The following is a 21,814-nucleotide window of genomic DNA, read 5'->3' as shown; positions in this document are numbered from 1 at the left end:
GCCTTTTGTGAGTTAAATTTAGACACGTATAGGTCACCTACCTACGATTATAGACCTGCAATGGAGCTTGAATGTTGACCTCCCTTTCCAAAGGTGCATGCCAGAAATAATTGGGTTTAGCGTACATATCAAGTTTGAGTACACATAAAGTAGTTTCATTATTGACTATGAAATGATAGTAACTGTAAGTGGCAAATGATTACACCTACTCTCACTCTCACACACATTTCAAAGTATAATATCCTAATAAGTGAAAAAAAAAGGACAGCCTATGTTTTAGTTCCAAAGTTTTAACCACAACTTTTCATGATTCATCCTATCAAACTAAGATCAGCCCAATCCTCCCATTTCATCAACAAGTACCGCCAGTGCTATTTTTCTAGAAAAAGAGGAGCCAGAGCTCACCATGAACACCTCCCTTGTTCTTTTGTAACGGCAATGGTGCCCACCTGAGAGGTGCTGGACCTGAGTTCTGGCTGGTGGGGGGGGGGGGAGCCCTGCATACAGATATACTCTGATTGAGATCTCAGTTCATATTGGGTTCTGATTGCTTTAAGTTGGACTTTGACCAACCTGAAACTTCCATTAGTTGAAGCTCTCTTGATGGCTGCTGAACATTGCAGTCAACTCTTTCCCTTACTGCTAATTCCTTAGGGTAATTGGCATTTGACTCAGGCTCCCATTTTCTTTCCAAGCTTGTCATATTATGTGAGATGTACCGGATTTTTCGCTCCATAAGACACACTTTTTTCTTCCTAAAAAGTAAGGGGAAATGTCTGTGTGTCTTATGGAGCGAATGTGTGGTCCCTGGAGCCGAATTGCCCAGGGGCAAAAAGCAGATCAAGCTTTTTTTTTTTTTTTTTTTGAAAGAGGGAAGTGGGTGTTGAAACAAAGCCACTGATTGTTTGCCGATCGGGGAGAGATATAAGGGATGCTAGAGATAAAAGAGGCTGCCTGGGAGGGGGGAGGTAAAGACAGCGAACTTGCAAAGGGGGGAAACAGGAAGACTAAAGCAATAAGGAGAGAAATTAGAAGAAAAGGAGGAGCAAAAAACTGCTCCAGCTAAGGAAAAGACACTAAGGCAAACAAGAGGGAAGGGAGAGTTGAAAGGAAACAGTTGATCAGTGGGATCAGAAGAGAGATGAGGGATGCTAATGGAGGCTGCCTGGGAGAGGGGAGGTAAAAGCCCATGGATCCTCAGGATTTTTACATTGGGTCACCCCAAATTCACCATCAGATCACATAGCATGTCCATGGCTACAGCCTGCACCAAAAAAATCACGCACCCACTGTTGCCTGGGGCTGCAATGGTGCAGAAACGTGGTTACAAAGCACGGATCCACATGGATCCTCAGGATTTTTGCATTGGGCTACCCCAAACTCACCATCAGATCACATGTCTGTGGACACAGCATGAACCACAAAAATCATACATCCACTGTTTCGTTCAGAATATTTTTTTCTTGTTTTCCTGCTCTAAAAACTAGGTGCGTCTTATGGTCGGGTGCATCTTATGGAGCGAAAAATACGGTATGTATTCTCAATTCATGACAAGTTCAGGACAGGCCAAACAATACCCCATCGTTAAGCAGTATATAAATAAATACCTGTGCATGTTTGCTTTGATGTCATTTTACCCGTCGCTCCTGTGTACATACACACAAAGGCTGGGACACTCAATGGCCCCCCTCTTGCTCACCCCACCCCCAACTACGGGACTGGGCGAGACTACTCAGTTAATAATAATAATAATAATAATAATAATAATAATAATAATAATTTATTTATACCCTGCCCATCTGGCTGGGTTTCCCCAGCCACACTGGGCAGTTCCCAACAGAATATGAAAAACATGATAAAACATCAAACATTATAAACTTTCTTGAACAGGGTTGCCTTCAGATGTCTTCTAAAAGTCAGATAGTTGTTTATCTCCTTGACATCTGATGGGAGCGTGTTCCAGAGGGCGGGCACCACTACCGAGATGGCCCTATGCCTGGTTCCCTGTAACCTCACTTCTCACCGTGAGGGAACCACCAGAAGGCCCTCAGAGTCTGAGCTGAACAATGGGGGTGGAGACACTCCTTCAGGTATACAGGCCAGAGGTCAGCTTTGAAGGTCAGCACCAACACTTTGAATTGTGTTCGGAAACATACTGGGAACCAATGTAGATCTTTCAGGACCGGTGTTATATAGGCTGCAAAACCACAAATCAGGTGGCTCTCCTGGAGCTCGAGCTCCAAATGTCTATTCCTTGCTGGTACAAACCGGAAATTCCTTGCAATAGAAACTCAAAACCTGAGCATCTGATAAGCCTTATCTAAAAGTCTTATACTAACTTTCATCCAAGTCAGGAGATCACAAGACTCTAGTGTCAAATATCGCTACATGCCACCCAATTTCCAAGTGGTGCAAGTTTCCAGGTGTTGAAGGCATTTATCCAAGATTGTGCTTCTTTGTCTGGCACAATGTCTGCAGATTATTTTTTCCCTTCCTATCCCTGATATTACCTAATTACTACTGTTTATTAAATTCTAGTATTCCCGAACAGGATCTATAACAGTATCATAGCCCACAGATGCTGTATTTTGCCTTGCATGCATGGGGAGTCAGATTCTGTGAGCAGAAAATAATCCATTTGAGATGGGCTAATCTTACAGAATTTTGCAGATAAATAAAGTAAATAATAGGACAAAAAGTGTCTTGTGCATTGACGACTAATTGACTAGAGGTTTTTTCCCCAGTGTCCGTGTGACTGTAGCACAGATGGATTTGTTTCTCTGTGTGGATACAATACAGTGGTACCTCGAGTTAAGAACTTAATTCGTTCTGGAGGTCTGTTCTTAACTGGAAACTGTTCTTAACCTGAAGCACCACTTTAGCTAATGGGGCCTCCTGCTGCCGCCGTGTCGCCGGAGCACGATTTCTGTTCTCATCCTGAAGCAAAGTACTTAACCTGAGGTAATATTCCTGGGTTAGCAGAGTCTGTAACCTGAAGCGTATGTAACCTGAAGCGTATGTAACCTGAGGTACCACTGTATTTGGTATTTTTAAAACCTTCCACAAGGGTCTTTTGTGCTGTGCTGTGTAACAGAGTAGCATAGCTACGCTTCAGGAATGTGAAAAGGCTGTAACTCAGCACTGACCTTGGAGGGACTTCCTCCTCCCCCTCAGCAAAAGGGTGGGCAAGGGAAACCCCCCTGATTTAGCAGCCAGGCAAAACTGCTTGGACTTGTTCAGCAGCAGCAGCAGCAGCAGCAGCAGCTTTATCTTCTCGTAGATGCAAATCTTCAGAGAAGGTGGAACAGAAACGAGCAAAGAAAAGGCAGAGCTCAGTTTCTTTTGCCTAGACCCTGGAAGTGGATTCAGGTTTGGTTGTAGGTTAGTACTGGGGAGGCGGGGGGGGGGCGGATTATTTACACACTCAGTCATCTGGTAATAATTGAAAACAGGGATGAGGAACCAAAGGTGGCAAACTGGCATTTCTATCCAGTTTGGCACACCTTAAATGCAATTCGGTTGCACTTTGATTTTAGTGGAGGTGAGCAACGGAGTAGCAGGGGGCTTTTAGAAAGCAGAAGGGCCGGGTGTTGAAAAGAGAGGAAGGGGCAGAAGGGAAAGGGGTTTGAGACATAGCAGTGGACTCCTGAAAGACAACAGGGGCAATTAGTTGGGTCAGCAAGTTGGGTAGGGGAAAGGAAATACTGTCGTGGGGTAACTGCAAACGGAGTTGAAAGAACCAGAGGTTGCTCTCCTGAGATGTGAAAAATGGTAGGTGGGAAGGGGAGCGGGAAGTGGCTGGATAAAGAGAACAACACCCACCATTTTGAGGTCTGGGGGATAAGCAGGAGGAGTCCAGAAAATGAAGCATTGCAGGAACGAGCTTACTTTAATAGTATATCAGGAGACAGGGGTGGGCTTTCCCTGGAAGGACTATTGTACTGTAACTGCACAGCAGCCAGAAATTCAACAAGAAAGCCCATTGCTTTGTCAGTGGGGCAGAGTGAGAGAAAAGCTGTCGGTTTTCTGGTGCTCTGGCTGCCAAGAATAGAAGCTCCTAGTTGGCAGCAATCACCTCTGCAGATTAAGAAGTCAAAAAATGTGTTCTAATGCTGTGAAACTTTGTGCGCACACTTGAGAGTAGCTAGTTCTAGTGGTACTTTCTTAGTGAACAGACTTAACACCTGGGCTAAGACTGAAAATTATTATCAGTTTTAAGAGGGCTGGTTATGCTTTGCCTGCCTTGCATTTGCAGTGCCAAGAGAAGAGGGGAGCTTTGATGTTTATATTGACTTGGATCCTAAGGCAGGTTAACTCAAGAGAAATTCCCTATCCCTTGCAGGTGGTTGAAATATACTCGGAGTCGAATGTGGATTTCATGCTCTTTATTCAGCTCATAGTAGTGAGGAATAAAAGTTCCCCCCAAATATCTGCTTTATATACATTATTTACACAATGGGCCGCAAGTGATTGGCTAATTCCGGGATTCTCCTGTAGGCCAATCAGGTTGCGGATTCACTTCCACCTGGAGCTGGATTGGGTGGCTCCTGTGGACCAATCAGACTGCTGCATTCTGGATCCTATTGTTCTAGGACCGATCAGACTGCTGCATTCTGAATCCTATTGTTCTAGGACCAATCAGACTGCTGCCTTTTGGATCCTATTCAACTCAGTACATAAAAGTGGTGTAAGGGATGGAAAGATCTAGGATAACTTAAGGAAGTTGATGGAAGGAAACATGGGCATAGTCAAGGGGGGGCATAGTGAAGGGGACCTTCTAGGTCCACAAATAATATTGAAAAGCATTGAAAGGACTCAGTTATCTGAGGTTCTGTCCACACACACACACCCAGCAGAAGCCTGCCCTCTGCCACAATGTCCTATTTACGGGGTATTTAAACTCGTGATTTCCTAAAGAAAACTCAATAACTTTGGCTGCTCTGCCTTCTAACAAGAATCCTGGCTACGCCCATTAGAAGGAAAGTTTCTAGTCCTCTTCATTCCCACATCAGCCACTCATGCTGGAGCATTGTGGAGGGACCACATTGTTTAAGAGGACCCTCTGATTCTCGTTACACACTTTGGAAAGAATATATCTATAACTGCCAAACATATAGGATCGATTACAATAGCAGACATGCAAAGTTAACAATCTTCTTTAAAACTTGGGGAGAGTCAGTGACATGATTACCTAAATAAAGGTGCTTGCTTGGCAGAAGTTGTTCAGAAGTTGGCAGTCTAGTTGCAATAGCTATTCCTATGAAATGGACCAGTTCATTCATGCACACTTCTGGTCAATGGTTAACTTATTGCAGTGTCATGCTAAAGGTAAAGGTAAAGGGACCCCTGACCATTAGGTCCAGTCGTGACCCCAGTTGCGGTGCTCATCTCGCTTTATTGGCTGAGGGAGCCAGTGTACAGCTTCCGGGTCATGTGGCCAGCATGACTAAGCCGCTTTTGGTGAACCAGAGCAGCGCACGGAAACACCGTTTACCTTCCCGCCGGAGCAGTACCTATTTATCTACTTGCACTTTGACATGCTCTTTTTGAACTGCTAGGTTGGCAGGAGCAGGGACCGAGCAACGGGAGCTCACCCCGTCATGGGGATTCGAACCGCCTACCTTCTGATCAGCAAGTCCTAGGCTCTGTGGTTTAACCCACAGCGCCACCCGTGTCTCTTAATGTCATGCTACAATGTGCTAAAATCCAGAAGGAATGAATCCTCAGTCGGAAGCCTCTAAAATTACAGGCGCCCCCCAGAGAGATTCTTTCTGACCCTCTCCCCATCCAATCCAAATCTGGAAGAGGGACAAGGAAAGAGCAGCATCTGTGGCATCAGGCTACAAAAAGTTGGATGGGGGGCATAGTTCACTCTGTGTAAAGATCCAAAAACAATTTTTGAAAAAACAGCAGAGAACCAGACATGTGTGCAATTGTTCAACCAGTGGCGTAGCGTGGGGGGTGCAGGGGGGGTGGGCCGCACCGGGCGCAACATCTGGGGTTAGGGCGAATCCACGGGTTAGGGGGCGCAAATCCATGGGTTAGGGGGCGCAAATCCATGGGTTAGGGGGCGCAAATTACTTGCCTTGCCCCGGGTGCTGACAACCCACGCTACACCACTGTGTTCAACACCTCAGTTTTAAGGCTGTTGCTGCTGTGCTTTGTGCATTGAACAGCTTCAGAAGAGGCAAAAACCCAATGGATAAATTTCACCCTCAGCATGAATCTAAAGTAGTGGAGGAAAGTCTACCTGCTGAAGCATGAGAGTTGGAGTTTAACTGCAGAAGTTGAGCTTAACAATAAATCTCTGTTTTGGGGGAGCACGTTTTACCATTGATGCAATTGCACTGAGACTCAATAAGTTTAGGAAAATAGGAAAGCCAAGTTGATTAATGGAAATATATCTTGATAGGAAAGATCGCACTTGATAGGAAAGATCGCACTTCTGTCTAACACAGGTTGCAAGGAGCCTCGCTTGTTCTTTGTTCTCAGTAGGAGAAACATATAAAGATGTCTCACCTCCCAAGGTTAGGATGAAGAAGTAGGAAAATAAGGTCAGCAACCATGAGAGGATCAGTTGAGAACCTGAGGACAGGTCAGGTTAAAGAACAGTCTAGAAAGCTTGAAGCTTTCCTCCTTTTTTTTGGATTATATTTTATTACATTTCAACATTTTTAGCATATACAATCAAAACACAATTTCATATTTTTGTCAGCTTCCGATGTCTTTTTCCATGGAGTTGTTGTTTCTCTCCTTCTGCTGCACCCTCTCTTCTATCTATCAAATCTTAACCACAATATTGTGTGCAAACCTACCAGCCTTTAGTACAAGCTGAGTTGTAGCCCAACACTTTTGACACTGAATGTTCTGCCTGTTCGACTCATGGCCGTTTCCCCCTATTCTAATGCATCTTTCTCCCGCTTCCATTTTTAGGACAGTCCACAATACTGTTCTACTGTGAAGCTGTTCAGTCAATTGTGTTGTGCTTGACAGAGTAGAAGACTACCCAAAACGATGGCTGGGAGACCCAAGTTGCACTATGCTAACGGGAGAGGGAAGATGGAATCCATCCGTTGGCTGCTTGCAGCAGCTGGAGTAGAGGTTTGTGTGCCCATGAAAGGAAGAGGCGGGGCAATGCTGGGTAGATGAACCAACAATGGCCAAAATAAATGGCCTCTTCTGCACAGAAGAGTCTTATCAACATTACTGTGTGTGCACACTTTCCTGTATATGTTCTTACATGCATTGATGAAGCATATGATGAAATAGAGTGTAGTCTTTCAAAAATACGCTCCTGCTTATGTCACTCAAGCAGTGAAGCCAATTTCCACCCACTTTTAAGGGTGTGGTTTTCTCAATTCTAGGCGTTCATACGCTGTATAGGAAATATCCGTCCAGAGGAAGCAAACACTTTGGCTGACAAGCCAATGCATGTTCACTTAGATGTGAGCCGCACTCAGCAGATATAGGATTGCAGCATCAATCATCTGCTAGGGAACCTGTGGCTATATTTTAGAATATATAATTTCCGACGTAATAGAAATGTCACCAGTAAGAGAGGGGAATCATAATACAGTTGTACCTCAGAAGTCGACTGGAATCGGTTCTGGAAGTCTGTTCAACTTCCAAAACATTCGGAAACCAAGGCACAGCTTCCGATTGGTTGCAGGAAGGCATGGAACCCACGTCGGACGTTCGGGTTCCAAAGAACGTTCTCAAACTGGCCAAAATGTTCAGCTTGCAAAGCGTTTGACTTCCAAGGTACGACTGTATTCCACAGCTACAGAAAGAGGACCAAGGGGAATTGGATGTCTGGCATTGGTTCAGAGTTCTTTGTCTGGGTCTTATTTCAATGGGTTGAATGGCTTGTCCTTGGAAGCCATTTTTAGGAATATTCTTATATGAATAGCGTGGCTAATCTGCACCATGAAAATAAAAATAGCAAAGAAAATATGCATTGTGTAGAGTCTGAGCATATGATTTCTGCAAAGACAAAGAGCCCATTTTCACCCAACCACTGCTTCTCTAATAGAAATCAGTTCAAATGAAGGGTACAGGTTGAGAAAAATGAAATTTAAAAGCTGTACTGCATCTTGCAGTTTTTCAAAAAATTCCAAGAAGCATCAGCTGCTCTTAAACTAAAATAAAAGAGAAGTATCTGTTAATTATTCTCTGCAAGGTCAGCAAAGACTTGTAAAGTTAGGATTTTTAAAAAAAATTGGCTGCTTTGTTTCAGTTTGAAGAAGAATTTATAGAGAAAAAGGAAGACTTGGAAAAATTACGGAATGGTAAGTCTATAGGTGTAAGTGTTGCCCGCATGCGACTGCTTTAAAGAATGGCTCCTTATTGACTGAATCTGTTAAAAATAAAAACCACTTTGTCCTGGGGTCCATGTCAGTGTCTACACATAGTTATTTTCAGGGGTGAGATTGGTTCAGTCTTCCCTTGAACTAGAAAAACAATAGGGAATCTGGATTTAGGGATGTTGAAGAATTTCAAGCAAAGTGGAAATGGGAGGGGAAATTGCCAGTGTTTGCTTATTTGTCTCATGTCCAGAAGAGAAATCAATCCAGTTGATGGGATTAAGCTTGGATAGCTTAGTTGGATAGAGCAAGGTGCTGATAAACCCAAGATTGCAGGTTCCCCGTGTGGGACAGCTACATATTCCTGCATTGCAGGCGTTTGGGACAAGATGATCCTCAGGGTCCCTTCCAACTCTACAATTCTGTGGTTGGTATGCACTGTTGTTGCTTTCTGTCTACAGACAATAAATAAATGATTGTGCCATTCATTCATTCATTCATTCATTCATTCATTCATTCATTCATTTCCTACCCTTCACCATAAGGTCCCAGGGTGGGTTACAACATTGAAACACAACATTAAAAACAATTTGAAACAATGTATACACACATGAAGGGGCGCAGGTGGCGCTGTGGGTTAAACCACAGAGCCTAGGACTTGCCGATCAGAAGATCGGCGGTTCGAATCCCCGCGACGGGGTGAGCTCCCATTGCTCGGTCCCTGCTCCTGCCAACCTAGCAGTTCGAAAGCACGTCAAAGTGCAAGTAGATAAATAGGTACCGCTCCAACGGGAAGGTAAACGGCGTTTCCATGCGCTGCTTTGGTTCGCCAGAAGCAGCTTAGTCATGCTGGCCACATGACCCAGAATTGGCTCCCTCGGCCAATAAAGCGAGATGAGTGCCGCAACCCCAGAGTCGGTTATGACTGGACCTAATGGTCAGGGGTTCCTTTACCTTTTATACACACATGAGATGTATACACACAGAGACACACATTTGTGTTGTGCTTCCTTTGCATTAGAAGGAATGAGATGGCGTAATATAACGACCATATGATTTACACAATGAGTTATGTAAGTCACGTAATTTCGCCAATGATGAACAGAATAGAAATAGCGCATGGAACAAATACAGGGTGGAAATAAAACGATGCCTTTCCGTTTTCCTATTTGAGCTGTGCAGACCAAAAGGGAGGCAGATTTTCCTGAAGAAAGATCTGTATCAGAAACTTAATACACCATTTTTAACTTTCAAAGAAGGCAGTCTGAATCGATATGAAGTATTGGTTTAAGCTACTTAAGTTGGTAAGGACTGAATCACTTATCCCACACCTGCCCCCTTTTTTAAAGATGGACAGCTCCTGTTTCAGCAAGTGCCCATGGTGGAAATGGATGGGATGAAGATGGTGCAGACGCGAGCTATTCTCAACTACATCGCAGCAAAGCACAACCTCTACGGGAAGGACCTGAAGGAGAGAGCACTGTACTTATGAACATGTAGAATTCACTCTAGGTCTATTTTTTTAATAGAAAGCCAGCTCTTGACAGAAGCTGAAAATATGGAATGTATGCACTGAACTGCAAACATCCAGCTATCTTCCTGCTTTTGCATCTCTGTATTCCTAGAGCTAGAGCTAGCTATGTCACAATGTGACTCTTACAAGGAAATTTAGGCTATAGCTACTTGGGGAGGAAAACCGTGCCATAACATGGTAATGGCAAGCTTAACATAACTGTCAACTTTTCAACCATGTATGGAAGATGCCAGATTGAATATCAGAAAATGGAAAGACATTGCATATGATATTTATAATACAGTATTAATTATTCTCTTATTTCTGTGTAATTATGATATGCTCTAATTATATTTAGATGTATTAGAGGAATTTAATATTTTTTGGAAGCCGCCCAGAGTGGCTGGGGAAGCCCAGCCAGATGGGCGGGGTACAAATAATAAATTATTATTATTATTATTATTATTATTATTATTATTATTATTATTATTATTGATTGACCTGTACTTTCACGATAATAATTGGGTGGTAATTTCTTGTCTGAGGATATGCAGCGTTAAAATGGGAAAATGGGAAGCCACGGGGGGGTTATTGTTGTTGTTGTTTAGTCATTTAGTTGTGTCCGACTCTTTGTGACCCCATGGACCAGAGCACGCCAGGCACTCCTGTCTTCCACTGCCTCCCGCAATTGGGTCAAACTCATGCTGGTAGCTTTGAGAACACTGTCCAACCATCTCGTCCTCTGTTGTCCCCTTCTCCTTGTGCCCTCCATCTTTCCCAACATCGGGGGGGGGGTAGGAAGTCTAATAGTAATAGATGGAGAAAATATGTAGAATATGCGTATATGTATTGAAACTTTGGAAAAATAAAAAATAAAATAATAGTAATAATAATAAAGCAAAAAGGAAAAGAAATAAGAGAAACTAACAAAACAAACCCTGAAAGTAACTGTGCTAATGGCTTCTTTCAGGATTGACATGTATGTGGAAGGAACAACTGATCTGATGGGGATGATGATGATGCTCCCTTTCCAACCCCCTGAGAACAAAGAAAAGCAGACCAGCCTAATTTTTGAGAAGGCCACAACCAGATACTTCCCAGTTTATGAAAAGGTAAGGGATTGTCAGGGAGCAACGTAGAATGTGCAGTTAGATCTCGACTGCTGAAGGTGTGTGGAGAGAACCATCTATGTTGTTGTTTAGTTGTTTAGTCGTGTCCGACTCTTCGTGACCACATGGACCAGAGCACGCCAGGCACTCCTGTCTTCCACTGCCTCCCACAGTTTGGTCAGACTCGTGTTTGTAGCTTTGAGAACACTGTCCAACCATCTCGTCCTCTGTCGTCCTCTTCTCCTTGTGCCCTCCATCTTTCCCAACATCAGGGTCTTTTCCAGGGAGTCTTCTCTTCTCATGAGGTGGCCAAAGTATTGGAGCCTCAGCTTCACAATCTGTCCTTCCAGTGAGCACTCAGGGCTGATTTCCTTCAGAATGGATATGTTTGGATACGTATACCATCTCTAGCAGCAGCAAAATTCTGCAGCAGCCCTTAAATGTGGAATAGTAAACCTACAAGTCTACCAACATTTTTTTTGGGGGGGGTAGTACAACTCTTGCCACAACCCCAGAGTCGTCTATAAGTGGACTTAACTGTCAGGGTTCCTTTACCTTTACCTTTTTAACAATTCTCCTAATTCCTGACCATTGGCCATGCTGGCTATGGCTGATGGGAGCTGGAGTCCAGCAAATATGTGGTTTCCCACCCCGATGTCAAGTTCCAATGCTACTGAGCAGAGGATTGCAGCAATGAGGGCCTTTCAGTGTTATGCAGTGGGATACATGCAGGTGTGTAAAATGTATATTTGAATGAAAAAACCAAGTGGCTACTCTCATGGGACAGTCCCTGCCTGCCTCTCAGCCTTACATGTCTGAAACACAAAAGAAGCAGAAATAATCCACAAAGAGCCTCTGTTGCCCAGTATGAGCCAGGGGTCTACATACCCTCAACACTGACTTCTATTTCTTTGTATGCCACAGGTTCTAAAAGATCATGGACAAGATTTCCTTGTTGGTGGAAAGTTCAGCTGGGCAGATGTCCATCTGCTTGAAGCTATTCTGATGGTCGAAGAGATGAAGCCTGATGTTCTTTCTGCGTTTCCTCTGCTGCAAGTGAGTGAACTAGGACATGTTCTGAGAAATGAGATGGAACGGAAACTGTAAGACTGTGTGTATTCACAGAGTGCAAATACAGCAACTGGATAAACTTCAGTCATAGGAGTGTGCCGCACTTAGCATCTATATGATGGTGATTATGGTGGTGTATGAGAGCAAGTCCAAGTGGCCATCTGGGGGATATGTCTTATGTCCTTATGTCAGGCATCTGGAAGTTTCTGTGGAGCAGGCATCTAGACTTCTGCATCTACTTTGCTTGATGGTAAAAGTGCTTCATCTCCTGGCTAGAATTGCCTTAGTTTGATGCATTACAAGACAACCTGACCAAAAAAAGGCTCACCGGATTATAAAGTTGGAGGGGGGCTTGTAGAAAGACTATAGAGAAAGTTCAGATTTCACATGTGGCTTGAGGACCATGGGACAATAGGACCACAGATCTTCTCCTTCCCATAGGTGATTGAATGTGAAAATTATTGTTACTGTGTTCATTAATCAGTCAGAATCTTTATTTGTATGTGTGGGAATGTTCAGGGATGCAGGAGAGGCTATATTGTCTGATAATAGCCTTTCCAACTTGTGGAAACAAGTTCACAATTTAGCAGAGTAACATTCCCCTTTTTAAACTTGCAGCAGATGCGTTTGCTCAGGCTCACTAAAGCCTCTATAAAAACTGTTATTATTGGCTGGAGCCAAGAGAGCATCTTTGGCTAAGAAGATGTTGCTTCTTCGATGCATGTAGTCAAAACGAGAGGGAGATGGCTGCCCTGCCCTGTACTTTTGAGGTTACCTGCACAGGTGAGGCCAAGCCCACTTCTAGTCACATGCAGAGGAAGTTTGTCCCAGCCCAGAAGGAAACAGGAAGTTTACCTGCTGGCTGGACAAACATTCCTCCCCATGTGTAAACTTGTTCACTCAAGGAATGTTGTACTTTACTGCTCTTGTGTTTCACATCCCACAGTTTGAAGGAATGGGATTTCTATTATAATCAAACCAGCCTTTTACCCAATTTTATTTTATGAATCAGAAATAAATAGGGAAGGGAGCAAATGGAGACACCCCCCCCCCATTACTACTAACCCCATGTAGTATTTATGGTTTTTTTAAAAAAAATCTTTTTATTAACACATACTGCACTACTTCATTAATTTAGACTCATGGGCTTAATTTTTTCTGTATGGTTTTTGAATGCTTGAAAAACAAGGTACTGCTTATTAATGAACAGATAGATTGCTTTTCAAAATTCCTCCATCAAATGACCATTTAAAAACTTTGTGATTTTTAACTTTTATCCTATGATAAAAGAACTGCTTGGAATGACATAATCTTCAACACATTTCTAGAAATAATAATTATTATTACTAAACATTTAGAAAAATCTAAAATTTTCAAAGCACTGCACACATATTGATAGTAAAAATGGCCCTTGCCCCCAAGCTTGCAATGATACACATGATACAAAAGGAAAAAGGAATGGGGAGGGAAGAGGAAAGCAAACATTTGAAGCCAATGGATGGGGCCAGGCCCAGTGGCGGAGGAACCCTCTCTGGCACCTGGGGTGGCACAGCCCGTACAGACTGAGCATGTGTGGCATCTCGCGCGTGTGCACTCCTTATGGAATGCCGCACATGCGCAGTCCATATGGGCTGCCACTCGCACACGGCAACCATACGGGCTGCTGCACAAGCAGTATTCCGTACGGACAGTGCACGAGAGCGGCAGCCCATATGGATGGCACACGCCCTCTGCTGCTCTACACCCACCTTCCTACACTCCTGGCCAGGCCGGTCTTCTTCTCCAATATGTGAACTGCATTTTTGTGTGTTATTACCTTTAGTACTAAGTACCTAAGTACGTTAGTACCTAGTACCATCTGTGTTAGTACCTTTTTCTTAGAAGTGCTTCTTGTTTTTCAATCTAGGACTTCAAGGCAAGGGTAAGCAACATCTCCACAATTAAGAAATTCTTGGAGCCAGGCAGCCAGAGGAAATTTGAATTAGACGACAAGGCTCTCCAAGAGATCAGGAAGATTTTCAACATCTGAGAACATCTGCTATGAAGATCACTACAAATACTGGCATGATTTTAACAAATCTGTGTGACTTCTCTCTTACCAGTTGGAGGATTAACAGTGTCGTCCTATTCATGTCTATTCAGCATTAGTTCCATTTGAATTCAGCGTAGCTTACTTCTGGGTAAATGCAGGTATAGGATTGGAGCCTAAATCCGTAAAATAGTATTTCCTCTTGGTTCCATAGTCTCAAATGCTCTTTTGTGAAGATTCTGAGGCCTCCTTTAGATATTAGTCAAATGCAACCTTTCCAAACCTGGTATGATACCTTCCAGGGGTTTTGGACTACAGTTCCCATCAGCCACAGCCAGCACGGCCAGCAGTCAAAGAATAAAATTGCCAAAGTCAACAAATACTTGATATTGTGCAAGGATTTTTTTCAGCCGGAACTCACTGGAACTGAGTTCCACCACCTCTCTGGTGCATTCCAGAGTTCAAATGCTACTGAGTAGAGGATCACAATAATGGCACTGTGTAAATCCACAAAAGGAGATGATGATAATACTGTGTGATGGTACAATAAAATGAAATAAAGCATTCTACAGCTTTTGTACTTCAGTGCCATGTTTTACTTGAGTAGTCAATAACATGTCTGTTCTGTCATGACTAGTTTCTGTTGTGCTTTGCGTAGATGTGACGGGATCTGTGTGGTCCTGCTGGATTAGAGGCAAGCAAAATATATCCTATTAACGTACTCCCTGCCAGAAAATGACCTGTTTTCATAGCCTTCTACAGCAATTAGACTGACCAGCCATAGCAGCAATCTTTACCAGTCCACCATGCTATCCTCAAGGAACGTTCTCAGTTTTATGATTTGTCACAAATTTGTAAAAGCCAGGCATCAAATATGTGATTTTCACTTGATCATCCGGATCAGGTATCTTACATAACAAATCAATAATAATTTCTGGATTGCCTGTAGAAATCCAGTTTTGCATACCTTTAATTGTAGTGATCTATTTGGCCCAACCCCCATCAAAAGGTGGGTGGGACCAACAGGGAAGCCCTGTGTAGTTGACTTTTTTCTGTATTTTGTGGCTAGCAGCTGCAACCAGAGACTGCAGTGGCCTCCTGCCCAGTTATACAAAGGTTTCAGTTGAATATACAGTACTAAGACCAGGAATGTTTGCCCTCAGTGCAGCTGTACAGATACAATAAACCGAGTTGCATCATGTTACGCAAGCGTGAGACAACCTTTCCCGTTGTGAATTAACTTTGCGTGACTGATTTGTTGTAGGTGAAAAGTCTCACGAAAGGCAGAGTAAGTGTTTTTCTATTTGCAATAGGGAGTTTCTGCTACAGATAAGCTGTTCTCTCCTCTCAGAAGGTGGAGCTTCTGAGATTTTATAACCCTGAGCCACACAAGTTAGGGGCTCACTCTCCTTGAGAAGAACTTCCACTTGTTCAGGACTTGCAGCAGGTTAGTATTCTAAGGTAGACGATTGCTTTGGAGAGTCATTGCTCAAGAGCAACACCCTGGACAGAGGAGTAGTGCAGGGACAATTTCCAAAGACCTCACCTCTGCCCAAAGGTTTTCTTCTTCTTACCCGCAGAGTACAAAAGGTTTGTGGGTTGGGGAGGGGGGATACTGTAATCCTCAGAACAGAAACATTTCCCTTTGGACAGACCAAGGGCAGAAGCTGGGCAGTGGGCAGAGTTCTAAAAATGATATGGGGTTGGTCTTTGTTGCACCTCAGAGGAAAAAGAAATCTTGGGTAAGAATGGGAGAGAAATTAGATTCATTTAAAAAATAGTAACTCACCAAATTTCATTTCCCCAAAACATAGCTATCCCTTGAAATTTGCACTGTGTTCTCCAGCCAAATAATGTGTAAAAACACATATGGTGAGGTAAAATGTGCATATAAATGCATATATTATTGAAAGGAATGTAGAAAATGGGTGTGGTTATCTAGGGTTGAGGAGGGTGTAGATGCCATCCAACTGTCTTAGGGACTCCACTCTGGATTTGTTTAGGGTTTACTCCTTAGCCTTTTCTTCCTAGGGCAATGGAGGTTTAGGGTCAGGGGTTACCTCCTCCTAGATGGGTTACCTTCCCAGATTGATGAGCCCCACCTGCCCCTCACTTCCCTCTACAGCATGTGCAGTAACCGCCTTCTTGACCCTTGGACCCACTATTGGTCTCATCCCTCAACCTGCCAGAGCCTGTCCTTGCATGGAGGGGAAGCCCCTAACTCACATGGGTTTGAGACCCACCAGCTATCCTTACCTGGTTTAGCCAGCCAGTCAAAGAGGTGGTGCTTCAGATGTGATTCATCACTACAAAGTCCCATCATCCCTGGCGGCAGGCCATGCTGGAAAGCCATGTGCCCAAACTTGCCTGAGGAGATGAGAGGCAGCTGATGGCAATGGCAATGGTGCGAGTACGAGGGGGAAGTTACAATTTTGTGGCTCTGGGAACATGGACCATGGCTGTCCAAGAGGGGGTGATAGTCATAGATCATGGGTAGGCAAACTAAGGCCCGGGGCCCGGATCCGGCCCAATTGCCTTCTAAATCCGGCCCACGGATGGTCCAGGAATCAACATGTTTTTACACGAGTAGAACGTGTCCTTTTATTTAAAATGCATCTCTGGGTTATTTGTGGGGCATAGGAATTCATTCATATATTTTTTTCAAAATATAGTCCGGCCCCCCACAAGGTCTGAGGGACAGTGGACCGGACCCCTGAAGAAAAAGTTTGCTGACCCCTGTCATAGATTGTTGTGGTTTTTTAAATTCTTGCTTCCTATTTTATCTGTGCAATAATATGCTACATCTGCTTGTGCTCCATGATTATGAAAAAGAGTTTGTTAAAAAAAATAAACCAGAAGGCTTTATTTAGTATGAAATCTTTTCTTGCTGTAAGCAATCACGAGAGCACCATTTTGAACAGTTGTCCTGCTCTGCAGTGGTTTCCCTATCAAACATGACCTCTCAATCTCTCTCTGTCTCTCATCATAACAGGAAAGCAAACACTTAGGAACATGGCTGGGAAACCGAAGCTTTACTACTTCAATGCAAGAGGCCGAATGGAAACCATAAGGTGGCTGTTGGCTGCAGCAGGAGTCGAGGTTTGTTTGTCTTCAGAATTTCTCTGAGGAAGCACCTTTCTCCCACCCCCAAAAAAGAATCAAGGGAACTGTTGTTTTTCCAGCATTCTTATATTTCAGGCAGTTTCCAAATTTGGGTCCAGCATTATCATTTGTGAGTGAGGTGCCTGCTTCAGGCGGGGGATTTTATCTATCCTGGAAGGGGCAGCTAATTGATGAGTTATTTTCATTCATTATTATTGTACTTTTGTTGCTAAGGAGGGGGGGGTATGATTGTGTGGACAGGCAGAGTCCCTCAAACCCTGTGTGTCCCCTGTGTGGAATAACGACTCAAGACAACGTGCTATGGGATTAAAATTGGCCACAACTTTATTATGTTTCAGATGTGGGTAGACCTTGGCTCAGGCATTGGGCTTTTATCCCTCTCAGTCCCCCACCGGGGATCTGGGGAACATCAGGGTTATCCATGGGGGGGGGGCTGGCTCTGGAGAACATATGTTCAAGCAGAGAGAGCCTGCCCCTGTTATGCCGCCGTCGCAAGGAAAGCAATGACAACCTCCAGTCGTACGGCCGAAGCCTCCCCTCAAACAACCCCTTTAACGGGGAACCCTGGTATCGCCACCACAAAGAGAAGGGGGGCATGAGTCACTACTGCACGCTCCCCCCCCCCCCATTTAGGGAAGATTCTGCCCAAGGATTCTGCCCAAGGCCTGATACCACCAAAGTTGTGACATTTTGCTATGGGAAAGGCAAACCTGCCAATGCAGGAGAATTCCTTTCCGGCCCTTCAACAGCAACCTTGACGCAGCAGCGCCCACATACCTGTGGAGAAAAGGTTAACCTGCAAAAGAAGTCTTAACTAAGGGTGGGTAGGGTGGGAGAAGCTCTGGAGCCAACTGACGATTCCCAGGTAAGATCCTCCCCCTATTGTATGGGCAGGTGGTCCCTCAGCAATTGGCTGAGGTAGGTGGAGATCTCCAGGTGTCCCACCTGGGGAAGGTCAAGCCAAGCCTGTGCTAATGGTGCCACATAGGGTCCCGGGGGCTTCACGTGACCATGCAAAGGGCACCCCCCATTTAATGTGGGGAGCGGTCATTGTGGGATTTACTGCTTCAAGTGCTAAAATGATATGACTAGCCTGTAGTACTTGATTTGTGCATGAGAAACATTTGTTGTTCTGTCCCAGACAGAGAAAATTATTGGGTGGGCTGGCCCGGAATTCGGCTGGGAAAGGGGAGTTTTCATCAAATTTTGAAAACTTGAAAGGCCCTGTGTCATTTTTGGAGCCTGAAATTATTTCATGAGACCCTTGAAATATTCTGCCTCTTTTATTTTTTAGTTTGAAGAACAATTAATTGAGACCAAAGAAGATCTAGAAAAATTAAAGCATGGTGAGTATGTTATCTGAATATCAGTGGGACTGTCTTCTAGTACAGTAAAGCCTTATAGTCTTAATAGCAGGGGTTTTCAAAGTGGACTTGTTTCTCCAGTTCTGCATTGTGCACACTTTCAGGCAGGAATGCGTGTGATACACAGTTGTGATCTGGTTATATTGCCTTCCCCCCTCTTCTTTGAAAGAAAAGAGAGTTATCCAGATACCCACAACACATACCACTCAACTCTGAATTGTGCAGAATGGTTTGCTTGTTTTTTAGCTGGAGAACAGAAGTAGCTTAAATAACATACAAAACTAGTTTCCAGTGGTTGATTGCTGTACTAATTTAGCACATGTTCTGCAAAAGGGTTTTGAGGGGAACGCAGAGGCAAACATGATTATCGCAAAGGCACAATGTAAAAGTAAAGTCTCAAAATCAAAGCATGGCTTGGGAGATGCTCCTGAAAATTTAATTTCCATAGTAATTACCTGGGAGGATGGACTGATTTTTCATTTTCCTTTCACAAGGTGGAGACCTGCTCTTTCAGCAAGTGCCCATGGTGGAAATAGATGGGATGAAGATGGTGCAGAGCCGAGCTATTCTCAACTACATTGCAGCCAAATATAATCTCTATGGGAAGGACGTGAAGCAGAGAGCACTGTAACATTCCTCTACGTTTGGTTACTAAATGCATACTTTGGTTGGCTGTACATAATATAAGATCATCTCTGTTCTGTCATATGATCTACTGACGAGTTATGAGTCAGCATGTTTCAACTTGGACAAGAAAGGGTCCAGTATGAGGTAATTTGACCTCCCAGTCCCAGCAAAGTTCATGTGGACTGGTTCCTTGGAAATCAATGAATTTTCATGTAATCCCAATAGGAGATTGGGAGGTCATTGTCCCTTCCCAATGTTTGGTTTTTTTTTGGGGGGGGGGTTTCTTGAGAATGTATAAAATTGATTTTTGATATAAGGCTTTCCTTATAAAAGATGTAGCTGGTGAAGATCACTATAATGTCAAGCAAATTATAGGGGCTTTTGTTGCATAGAGCGAGGCTCTTTCCAGGGAAAATGCCCTTTCTCCAACATACAGAATCATTGTACTTGTTTTTCTGCTGGGTCACCACACATTTTTGCCTGTGACACTACTGCCCAATTCCCCCACAAGGTTTTGGCTCTGCATTATCAGAATTAGTACTATTGCTGTTGCTGCTGCTACCACTACTGTTTTTCTTGTTTCAAATTTTTTTATTAAATTTTCCAAATTTTACACAACACAAAATAACAAAAAACAAAAGATACAAAAAACAAAAACAAACATACATTCAAAACTTCTTACAGATAAAGATCCAAATTACATTCCATTATTGAGAGACTTCCTCAAATCCTTCCTAACTGATTTTCATTAAATCTCATTTTAGCAATTTTCCAATATCTACTTTCTAATAAAATTAACCTTTTCAAATTACTAATTTCCTTTCTTTCCATATTATTCTTAATCCATAATCTTATACAACCACTACTGTTTTTCTTATTATTATCTGAATATGGGAGGAGGAAACACTTTCTCTTTCAAATAGGATTGATATGTATTGCGAAGGTGCTATGGATCTGAATGAATTGAAAAAGATGCTTCACTTCAAGCCAGCTGACAGCAAGGAGAAGGAGTTTGCAAATGTTATTGAAAAAGCCACCACCAGATACTTTCCAGTCTTTGAAAAGGTATGGGGCGAAGGAAACTTACAAACCTTTTAACACAACGAAGTCACCTGTGCTCAGCTGGAGTTGGCAGCTGGTAATGTTGATAGGACTGCTTGGCTCATCAGAAATCGTTTCCTTATTCCTTGTATTTTCCAAGCTTCTGAGCTAAAAGTTAAAAAAGTAAAACAAAAAATTAGCTGTGTGAGAGAAGATCAGGAATCACACACAGTGTTCGTTTACCATGTGAACTCTGATCTCAGAATCTGCCCTGCCTCATTGAAACATGACAAGCAGTGGTTTGGGAAGAGGGAATGTAACGAACAAGCTTCTCTTTCTTAGCCAGCAGTTTGTTAGAAGACATGAATCAGAACTGATACAAATACTCTCGATCTCCTGATACAATATAATCTGGGCGCGTGATATTCAAAAGTGGTTCAGATATAGAGTCTCCATTTTGTGTATGTACCTGAAGTACTCTTCAAACATTTCCTGCTCTATAGGTCCTCAAAGATCATGGACAAAATTACCTGGTAGGAAATCAGCTCAGCAGAGCAGATATTCAATTGCTTGAAACCATTTTAATGGCAGAAGAGCTGAAGGCTGATATTCTCTCCAAATTCCCTCTTTTAAAGGTAAGCATGCTTACTGAAGCATAAGCAAAGTTCTAGTATGGCACTTTTATTCTTTGCATATCTAAAGCACCATTGTCTCTGGATTTCTATTGCACAGAGTCTAAATCACACAGGAGGCCCACATTCATGGATAAGCCTTCTGTGAATTAAATTTAGACACAAACAGGTAACCTACCTACGATTATAGACCTGCAATGGAGCTTGAATATTGACCTCCCTTTCCAAAGGTGCATGCCTGAAATAATTGGGTTTAGCGTATGTACAAAGTTTGAGTACATATAAAGTTTATCACTTGTAGTTTCATTATTGACTATGAAATCATAGTAACCGTAAGCGGCAAATGATTATTTGGGGATGCCACCATTTCTCCTTTTCTCTACTAAAATATTTTGTTCACTCTCTCTCTCTCTTAGGCCTTTAAAGAGAGAATAAGCAACATCCCGACAGTGAAGAAATATCTGCAGCCTGGTAGTCAAAGAAGACCACCAGCAGATGAAAAGGCTATTGAAAAGGCAATGAAAATTTTCGCCTGAATCATGGCTGAGGATCACAGATGATGCACTATTGTATTCACAGGCAATGGGCAAAAACTGAAATGGGACCACAATGGCATAGTGTAAATCCACAAAGCTACAGTAGGAACCAAAATAACTAACAGAACAAAAGGAAGTAGTGATAATACTGTGCTGCACTACACTAAAATGAAATAAAGCATTCTACAACTTTTGTATTCTGGTTGTTTTAGCTCCAGTATGACATTGTTTACATTAATATTAAACAGCAGGGGAGCTCATAAGCAGCCTTGTCATACTTTTTGTTGTTGGAATTGGAGCTGACAACTGACAGTTTACACCTACTCTCACTCTCACACACATTTCAAAGTATAATATCCTAATAAGTGTAAATAACTGACACTCTATGTTTTAGTTCCAAAGTTTTAACCACAACTTCTCATGATTTATCCTACCAAACACTGCTGCAAGAACTACAAAGGTCTTA

The 21,814-nt window shown here is 43.0% G+C and overlaps 2 protein-coding genes across 3 annotated transcripts; both read left to right on the top strand.

The window, feature by feature from the left end:
- The first annotated feature begins 3,216 nt into the window (after window positions 1-3,216).
- LOC310759763 (glutathione S-transferase-like) lies at window positions 3,217-14,605 on the top strand. Of its 2 annotated transcripts, none has more exons than XM_083607463.1 (7): window positions 3,217-3,377; window positions 6,934-7,101; window positions 8,237-8,288; window positions 9,653-9,785; window positions 10,787-10,928; window positions 11,850-11,981; window positions 13,903-14,605. In XM_083607463.1, the coding sequence occupies exons 2-7, from the start codon at window positions 7,015-7,017 to the stop codon at window positions 14,023-14,025; spliced, it is 669 nt and encodes a 222-aa protein (XP_083463589.1). In that variant the 5' UTR covers window positions 3,217-3,377; window positions 6,934-7,014; the 3' UTR covers window positions 14,026-14,605. The 2 variants fall into 2 exon arrangements, with proteins under 2 accessions (XP_083463589.1, XP_083463588.1); XM_083607462.1 differs by having other exon boundaries at window positions 3,218-3,381.
- A 714-nt stretch (window positions 14,606-15,319) lies between these two features.
- Window positions 15,320-21,541, top strand: LOC310759765 (glutathione S-transferase-like). The gene is made up of 7 exons (XM_083607465.1): window positions 15,320-15,472; window positions 17,018-17,124; window positions 18,443-18,494; window positions 19,007-19,139; window positions 20,063-20,204; window positions 20,684-20,815; window positions 21,229-21,541. The coding sequence occupies exons 2-7, from the start codon at window positions 17,038-17,040 to the stop codon at window positions 21,346-21,348; spliced, it is 666 nt and encodes a 221-aa protein (XP_083463591.1). The 5' UTR covers window positions 15,320-15,472; window positions 17,018-17,037; the 3' UTR covers window positions 21,349-21,541.
- Window positions 21,542-21,814: the final 273 nt, after the last annotated feature.

Source organism: Podarcis filfolensis (genome assembly GCF_964270895.1).
Source record: "Podarcis filfolensis genome assembly, chromosome: 3".
In the NCBI taxonomy this organism is placed as follows: domain Eukaryota; kingdom Metazoa; phylum Chordata; class Lepidosauria; order Squamata; family Lacertidae; genus Podarcis; species Podarcis filfolensis.
Note: the sequence above shows the minus strand (reverse complement) of the source record. Positions and strands in the feature narration are given on the sequence as shown.